The sequence below is a fragment of the Halichoeres trimaculatus genome, unplaced genomic scaffold (genome assembly GCF_033239565.1).
Source record: "Halichoeres trimaculatus isolate MK-OKI-2021-1 unplaced genomic scaffold, fHalTri1.1 fHalTri1_scaffold_14, whole genome shotgun sequence".
In the NCBI taxonomy this organism is placed as follows: Eukaryota; Metazoa; Chordata; class Actinopteri; order Labriformes; family Labridae; genus Halichoeres; species Halichoeres trimaculatus.
This window is the reverse complement of record NW_027437192.1, coordinates 8,205,811-8,215,431: the sequence shown is the minus strand read 5'-3', so window position 1 is coordinate 8,215,431 and position 9,621 is coordinate 8,205,811. Positions and strand designations below refer to the sequence as shown.

Here is a 9,621-nt window from a genome sequence, read left to right as displayed (position 1 = left end):
GTAGCTTTACATTGCTGTATCAATATTCTTAACTGTATCAGTAAAAATTTGTTTACAAACATAAAGTGGTGTTTTCTTGTTTTGATTGTTTTTTGGGTCAATTCTTCACAAATAAACCCCCCCCCCCACAAAAAACAAATTCATACTATAAGCTGTTACAGATGCTGTTCATTGGTTTCAACTCTGTTGTGTCAAGAAAGAAAAGAAAAGTACGAAAAAAACATTCTGATATTTATTTATTTTTTACCATTTTTTTTAATCAAAAATGTATTATTTCACCCTTAATGAGTCCTTCTTAATTTACTTTATCCTCTTTGATAAAGGCAATATTAAATATTTTGGTGCTGGATAAACAAATTAACATTTGAAACAGCCTCACCATGGTCTGAATCATAATTGTCTGAAGTTTGATAGACTTTATAATTATAAAGAAAAAAGATGATTAGTTAAAAATTGAAAAAAAAAACTGTTGCTTAAATTTAAAGAAGTAAATGGAAACAGCAAAAAATTCATCTCACAGGTCACCTGTACAGCTGGTCTAGGCTGAATGCCCCATAAGGCAAGCTATCAAGCAGACAGTCAAAGTTTGGGTCCAACCTGCAGCACCTTTCCTACATGTCACTCCCCCATTCTGACCCCGTTTCCCACTCTATCCTGTTCTCTCCTATAAAAAGAAAAAAAAAACTGAAAAAGATAGCTCAATAAAAAAGAAAAAAAACACACCTAGGTGCATGAGAAATACCACAAAGCTCCAATCTTTTTGGCAACAAATGATCTGTCAAGAATGTGTGACAGAGAAACTCTTTTGCAATGTGATCTTTAAGGGCCTACAGAAGGAGAAACCAATGAAATTCAACCATCCATCCTTTGCATACAGAGAGACAGTATCATTTCAATTTCAAGTATAGCCTGAAGATTCTTTTATAATCACCAGAGTAGCAAACTATAAATAAATGACTATATTTGTCTCACTTTACGCCTTCTGCACAAAAGTCACAGAAGAAAGTTCTCTTAAGGCTAAATATAGCCTTGTAACCTCACAGAGGGAAACTTCTCTTATCTCAAGAGGCTTTACCGTGATAACCTCATTCAGAGGGTGACTCATCCATCTACAGTACAGACCAAATCATCCACCCCCTCCCTCCTGCAGAGGTGGAGAAAACCTGAGGGAGGAATCATAGCAAAGCAAACAGAGACCCCTAGAGGTCATTATAGTACCGAGACAAACAAAGCGTAAGCTGATGAAGTGAGGAGCATCAGACGACCAACGCACTGTGAGAACAACTCTTCTACAGTCTGACATCACAACATCTGCACGGCTCATGTGAAGAAACTCATCAACAGGCGTTTTAACTTCATCTAACTGGACTCTCCTGGGATGATTCTTCAGTGTTTCATAAAGAAATGACAAATCAGCTCCTCCTGCCATTAGCACAAGCTGTTCCCTATCAAGTGGAAACTCTACACTTCAGCCTCTGATTAGGGGCCTCACAGCCTCAGCGAGTCCGGGTACTTTACCTCAGACTTTTCCACTACTAGCATGTGTGTGGGTTTCTGTGTGTGTGTGTGTGTGTGTGCACACACCACACACTCACACAATAACATGGTCAATTTTCCACTGTTGCCAAATGCTAAGTGTTGTTAACTGTGTGGTTTAGGAAAATAAAGTAGCCTTAAGCCAGGCACAAGATTAACTCACGTTTTGCACTTTGATAAATGTTAATTTGAAAGACAACAAACTACTGGATTTTGATAAAACTTTAAAACAATTTTACAAAATTGTTGTTCCATGTTTTTCTTAAGGCCACTGCAACTGATACTGATTCTTACATAACATTATAGCTCAGTCACTTTTCCCTGTACTTTAATTAATCAACTATGTTTTACTTTCTTTATTTTTCTAACTTTAAAAAAAATATATATATATATATATTTTTGTGGAAAGCTGCCAGTAAAGGTTTTTATTAGTTAATTCTTACTGGCAGCTTTAAACTAATGCTGAAAAACAGCTGAAAAAGGATCAAAGATTAAGCTTTTTTTTTATTAGACTTTTTTCATTTCATGCAATGTTCAATAATAGTTTCAGTTTAGCTATAACAAAAAACCTAAGGGTCAGAGAATAAGGTGCAATTACTTTTTTTCTAACCCAGATTTTCCAGGTCTAGATAGTTAAATGGAAACAGGTATACTAGAGGTATTGTGTTTTTTATCTTCATGTTGAAAATCTGTTCCAATACACCAGTCTGCTTGATGGGCCCTTATATTTCTGAGTCATTTGCACTGTATATTGCATTTTGATCGGTCATTTTTGAATCTCCCAGACTTCTTTCTCTCTCTGTTACTTGTTTTATTTTGTCATCTTCTTGAATCTCTGCCAGGCTTTGTCTGACACAGCACTTTGTAAGTGGTTTTTTAAATGTGCTATATAATTGAAGCTAATATTGTTATTCTTTTTAGAATTATTTTAGTATTATAGCTTTTATTATTATCATTTTGCACCTGGCAGTGTGAGTCCAAACTTTATTATACTTTAACAACACATCTGGGCTAATAGAATACAAAAGTACTCTATTTTTTCTTTCTTTTTTTTTTTTTTTTTGTGATAGAAAATCAAAAAAAAAATCTGTGCTCACCCTGACAAGAAGCTTAATTCTGTAGCTTGACTGCCATCTGCTGTCTCAGAAATGCAACTGCAGCTCGCCCAGTGACTTCCACTATGGCACAGGTCGCATTCAGTCACACACACCCCTCCTCCAAACCCTCCAACTCAATCCCAGGACATCTCAAAGTCTCCAACTCGGCCTGCGCAGCGTCTTATCAGAGGCTGAATACCAACAAACATCAACGTCTGGGTTGGAGCCAAAGGACAAAACTGTGCTGCACAGCAGGAGGAGGAGGAGGGAAGCTCCTGTATAAAGTCAAAGGGCTGCACATGTGGGGCCACATTGACAGAGAGACTCCAGGGTGACGCTTCTACGTTGCTGCGTGAATCTGAGTGGAAGATTGAAAGACTTTGCGAAGGAGTGATACACTGGATGATTAACTTTACTGCTTTTGGGGGATTATTCATTTTCTTCACGCTGTTTTGATCGAGAAGAGCTTTGAAATGGATTTACACGTTCTGATTTCCGTGTTATCAGTGATGTACTCCTGGATTTTGTGCACAGGTAATGAGCGTTTTCCAAACCATTTAAGCCATTTTCTAAGTGTAATCATAGACAACAATAACTTATTTACTCTTTTACTTTATGTTTCGATTAAAACGCAAACAAGCCGGACAAAACTTGCTGCAGTCATGCCGAGAACACAACATTTGCTGTATTATCTGTTATGCACCGTTTTGATCATTCAATGATTCAATTACAGTCCTGTCAGCGCCTGCTGGAGAGACACCCACTGCCTCCACGGCCACCCAGGGGCGCCATGTACGGACCAAACGCTGCTCCTGCGCATCTTTTCTGGACAAGGAGTGCGTTTACTTCTGCCACCTGGACATAATCTGGGTCAACACACCTGAGTAAGTCACCATTAGCTAGATACGTATCTTTGACAGTGACGTGTTACCTTTTTTTTCCCCAGCAGATATATTTCAGTGTGTATGACTCTGCCACATAACAATAAATATGTCAGGTTAAGTGATTGGAAACTTAAATCAAACTCACTTTTACAAACGGTGATACGCTGAAACCAGTGGGAAGCGGAAAAATTAAGCTAGCAGGAAGAAGTCGCTGACCGTTAACTTTTTAAGTTTTGAGCAAAACAAGCCCAGTTTGTTCTACCAGTTTCTGAAAAAAAATAACTTTAAAACGATATAAGCTTATTTTGACACATTTAAACGCCGAAATAACGTTTTCAAACCGAAATTCTTCGTTTTAGACCGTTAATTTGAATTGTTTGATTCTAACCGTCTCCCTTTCCCTCCAGGCGCGTGGTCTCCTACGGACTGGGCAACGCTCCCAGGAAGAGGCGCGCGGTCGCAGACACCATGGCAACCAGCAGCGGGCCTCGCTGCCAGTGTGTGCAGGAAAGCGACACAACATGCAGGAACTTCTGCCGGCTGGAAAAACACCTCAGGTGTGTACTTTAGACTCGAAAACATCTCCGAAAACATCTTAGGTGCAAGCAATAACAACAGTATGGATCATATTTGCTGTCAGAGATATAAGAAACCGCCCGAGTCCATCATTTTTGTGATTGTTGTCTTTATTAGGATACATGTGAAGACAAGTCAAGTCTTTTTAAATGACCCTGAATGTGTCGAAACTGTGGTATAAATAAATGAAACGTGAGCCCGTTCTCATTCGTGTTTTCTCTTCGCTCTCAGGTATGGGACACCGCCAGAGATGGTGATCCGCTCCGCCGAGGGCGATGGTTGCGCCGAGACGCACTGCAAACACAAGCTGGCAGCCGACACGGGCAGGATTAGGAGGTAAGACAACCCGTAGGAGGCTGAATAACCGAAAGTCTATTTGCAAAATAAATGCGCATGCCAATTATACCCTCACGCAACACTGAGCTCTTTTGTAAAGCAAAATATCTCACGGGACAAAATGTTGTCCTGAGTGAAAATGGGTGAGCCTGGGAGATAAAAACAGTCAGCACGTGTATGAGAGGAAAGAATGTGGAGATTAAGCCTCAAGCAAGGAATTCCCTTTAAATTATGATGACTGAGCACCATTATAAGTCCATGTAAGTGCTGAATAAGACTGTGTGGAATTTACCTAGAGTTAGCTGCATCACTTTCCACCACTTGTCTGAGTGTTGTGATGGTGAAAGAGATCTATTTGCACATGCTCCATCATGCTTCAGACTGAAAAACCTCCTCAAGCATGTGGCGCCAAATGTCTAAAGTATTAATAGTTGAAAATACATCTCCACGAATCTCTCCCCAAAGTATGATCTGCATGGCTCTTGGCACACTTAACACTATAAATGTGAGTGACTGACAGCTCAAAATCCACCCAGATGTAGGTTTACTTTGTGCATAACCAGGGAGCTTGATGGGCCGGATGTCTGATTCCTTTCTGTTTTGTCAACAGGTCAAAGAGCAGCAACAAGAAACGGGTGTCGCCTATCGCGATCAGAGCCGCCTTGAAAACCCGCCTGCTGCTTGAGAAGTGGAGGGTGAGACAGCGCCACAGGGCGAGAGCATGGGAGGGCGAGAGCACAGCCTCCTAAAGAAGACAGAAAACCTCTGCAGGTCGTCATACAGAGGGAGAAAGAAATTTCTCTGAAGCATCTGAGGAGGACAATGGAGAGCAGACATTCTCCACGTTGTCCCCGTGGCTGCTGTGTCAGTAAGAGGGCATCTGCAGCAGATCAGAGTGTTTACACCTGGACTTGGTTGCACTTCAGCAAAAGATCGAGGTCAAAGACAACGCAGGGAGTCCAGGTGGAGGGAGATAAAGCAGACAGAGGACTTGGCCTTGTGGTCGGCAGAAATCAAGGACAGTGATTGATCCTGAGTGTGTAAGGGTCGGACTCTGTGTCTCCTTTGGACTTCATCGAACAGCATTTCAAAAACTTTAAAGGAAGGATTCTCTGTTACAGATAATAAAAACACTTCCATGTATGGGTTAGCAGCACTGCTTATTATATTGAATGAATCGACTATTATAGACACGGTTAAGCCTACATAGAAAGGATTAAGTGCCTTGTGACAGTTCTCACTGACTGAAACTATTAGCTGGATTTACAGGTTGTCTCCTGTACGTCAGGACGCAGGTCATTGTAGCTTTGCAGTACACTCACTGCTGGGAGTCTTACATGTTATTTGCATTTATAATAATTTAAGTTTTCACTTTATGTAATCTATATTGTTACTATCAGATCTATTTATTTATTCTGTTTGTAATACAATGACCATATTGGTCTGTCTCATGTTGTCATTTCTGTGAAATGTTTTGTCTGCAAGGCGCCAAAATTTGGCGACATTTAAATAAATTTATTTGCTTATTTAAAACAATGTTCAGCTCATTCGTCCTTGATGTCTGAAAGCCTGTGCTGTGTTTCATATCCAATGAGTCCAACTCATTTCAATTAAGCATGTTACAGTGCTATCCAATGTGTAATAGATACAGTCTGGATTTGGTAGGAGAGTGGTATAAGGTGGTAAAGAGCAGGGGTTCTCAAAGTTTTTAGCAGTGCTGGAGACCGGTGAACTCCTGCCAACAGAATACACAAACCAATCTAAGCCTAGAAAAGGCCTAAGATACTTAATTTAGTCAGTCTGTAGAAAATTAGACTATCATTGTGGACATGTTGCAGTGTTTCCACCACTGGTACTGTCATTATCATGTTTTAGTCACCTCATAGGTCTTATGGCAGCAAAGAAAAGTGGTAAACTGATCAAATATTTTCCTTATGCATGGTTTTATTCACATTTAATCACTATCTTAGTTTACATTTTTACAACACTGGATGAAATATGTTTGTCTTTCTAAGTAATTTTACAACCCTGGGTGTTTCTCATCCCCCCACTTTGGAACCACTGTTAAAGAGGATACAAACAAAAGTGAAAGAGGGCCTTGTTAAACAGTGAGAGACATGGGATAAAGAGACAAACAGCCTAAGATGTGGTAACGAGAAAGTGTTGATGTGGAGGACAAAGAAGCAAAGAGCAATAAATACCCGACCGGTACGGCTCCTTTCATCTGAAGCCAAACCAAAAGACACACTGCAATTTCTACGTAGATTTAAGGTTTCTCTCAGCAGCTCAGATTTCAAACACATCCTTCATGTTGTTTTTATACATGTTATTGTACAGGTTTACTGCTATGGTCTCTGCTTAAAATATTTCTAGGTGTTTAGAGTTCATTTGAAAGATGCATGTAAGAAATATTCAGTTAAAGGAAGAGTTCGTTTAATTTGAATATTTGATTAATTGGAGTCACAATCATAGAAGATGATTTGGAGAACAGGTGCTTTATGTATTATTGCGAGAACTCCATTACCCATAATGCAGTTAAAAAGAAGTAGAACAGCGCTTAAGGACCAGGAAAAAATGTCCTGGCAGATTCTGGTTCTGCTGGCAGAAAGGTTGTACTCCTCAAGCTAAAATGTGAACGCTTTCCACTTCATTTAAGTATTATATTCAGTTTAAAGTCTGAGACTGTCATCTCATCATTTAAGGTGTCTTCACAGGACTTGTCTAACTTTTGCTGACAAGTGAGTCAACTCTAATTCCCCAAAATCTGAGTCAACGATAATTTATGACAATTACTGCCAATAGCGTTTGATATTTGTGGCTCCTATTTCTTCATCTGCTCTACTTCTCCTTCCTCCGCATTTGTTTTTCACCCTAATTGACACCACAACTCCCGACACCTTCACAGACATCTTAAGTTTCATCTTGGCGCGTAAATTATCTTCTTTTCATTTCAGTGACTCACTCATCAAGCTCATTTAGCAGCTGCCAGAAGAAAACGCTCGAATCACCGCAAGGCCAGACCGACAGGAATTAAGTGAAGGGTGTTTTCAGGAGATGAAAACAGATTTGGCGGTAGAATGTGTAGAAAGGGGAATATATAGACATCAGATTCTGTAGTGGAGGGATGGTGGCCTTTGGGGACAAGAAGCTGCTGTGATGCGCACATGTGATCCTCCATTTGTCAAGTTTTTATCATCTCCTGTGCTACTGTAGAAACATGTCGATTCAAGATGGTGGCCTCCGTACAAGGGGACCTGCTCTTTATGCAGACATCATAATCAACAAAACAAGGTGATGGTACACATATGTCAACACACTTCCCACATAAATCGATATTTCCACCAAGTCTGCTGTGCCTAATGCTGCTAAATTCTACAGACTGCTCCTTTAAAACAGATTCCAGCCCAAGATAATGAATTCTGTTGGCAGATGAGCCTGTAAACATCCAATCTTTGTTATATTATATTGATATAAACTTGGGTTTAATTGGACAACAAAACAATTTCTCCTTCATAATAAGCCATTAGTTGAGTTTTGATCAGAGCGGACACTTCCTGACAAGTTGTTTCTGAAATCAGAATGAGTTTTTCGACTGGAGATTCAAACAGTGAGAATGTGTTGCATCAATCTGTCCGATCATCCCCAGCATTATCTCTGCCGTACTTAGGATGAATGTCAAACAAATTGTTCTTGGGCTCAGTTCAAACATTGGTGCGCCTAAAACGCTCCCATCACTCGTCAAACTGGCAGCAGAGAACAATCCAACACAAATTGTTTGAAAGGTCTTATCTGCGCTGCCCGTTCAGCAAACAAATCCACGCTGGATTCTGAGCCCCGGGCTTATTCAGAGAATCTGTCGCGTCCTCCTTCGTGCCGAGTCCAATCATAATAATACTGATGTCATATTCCCCAGACAGACCGACTTTTTGTTTGCAAAACAATCTTAAGACGTGTCCTCTGCAGGGGATTGCAGACACAGTGTGAGGACAATGGGGGGAAAGTTTAGATGTAATGCATTCAGCTGGATTCAATCAAATGATGCAGGTACAGTGTGCACGCATATGAATGCCAAACAAACCTCCGGTTATTAGAGGTAGATCTGCTGATACGGAGCTCTCTGGGGCTTTTTAGAGGAAATGTTATCAAGACCACAAGAAAGCATGATTATTTTTCGATACAGTGAATTATTTGTTGTCAACACGTTACATAACCAGTGGAAGTGAATAATTTAAAAATAAATGGTTATGTTTTCGGGTCAAAAGTGGCTTGGTTACAACATTTCTGCATGTTAGTTCTTCTTTCAAGTTCATGAGTGCGATGGACAATGTAAAGTGATGCATGCACAAAATATATATATTTTTTTCAAGAGTCTTATCACTTCTTGACCCTACCTTCAGATATATTTTCTAATCCCTGGAAAAAATACATAAGAACGGCAGCTGTCAATCATCATTAAACGTGACGTGAAACCTCATTTTTAACCTCGTATAACCAATGAAAACGAAACTTTTCAGAAAAAAGAGGACTTGAATACAAGACAGCCAAATGATATCTTCAAATCCCCACAACAATTGGACGTGAGAAACATTTCTACGAGGTTTATTAATTTTGTAAAGTTTGACCACAGCTCATCTGGAATGACTGGGGAGACAGATTTTTTGACCTATACTGCAGCCAGCCACCAGGGGGAGCATACTTTTTTGCTTTGTGTTTTAACAATTATTAATAGTACAGCACGCTTAAAATCTGGGGCTGCTCTGAACACAAATCAGCGATTCATGATGGCGAACACTCCCTCGAAGAAATGAATCTTTTCTTTTAGAGTCCAGGACCAGTGAAGCTGCATTTTCTCTGCTACAGAATAAACTTGTGTTTTGTATCAAACTGTTATCTCTGAACGCAGCTTTGGGCTGCGTTACATTTACATTGGAACTGGGAAGTGGAGAGTGGAAACGTTATCTCGTCAATTCCACGTTCCAGTTGCCAAGTTAGAAAAAACTTGCCATAACAGCAATATTTCTGTGTATAAACATCGAATGATACTATGAATATGGCTGATTTACTGCAACAAACACTAGTCAGAAATTCTAAAATAAACAGAATATAACAGGGGCTTAATTCCCCTTTACCCCTGAAGTTAATATTTCCTACCCTAAACCAGAGGGTGGTGTGGATCCCCGAGTTCCCAGTAG

General features: G+C 39.9%; 1 protein-coding gene across 1 annotated transcript; it reads left to right on the top strand.

Moving 5' to 3' along the window:
• The first annotated feature begins 2,849 nt into the window (after positions 1–2,849).
• On the top strand, positions 2,850–5,908 carry edn1 (endothelin 1). The gene is made up of 5 exons (XM_074687148.1): positions 2,850–3,167; positions 3,367–3,517; positions 3,925–4,074; positions 4,325–4,429; positions 5,040–5,908. The coding sequence occupies exons 1-5, from the start codon at positions 3,107–3,109 to the stop codon at positions 5,176–5,178; spliced, it is 606 nt and encodes a 201-aa protein (XP_074543249.1). The 5' UTR covers positions 2,850–3,106; the 3' UTR covers positions 5,179–5,908.
• The last annotated feature ends 3,713 nt before the right edge of the window (positions 5,909–9,621 follow it).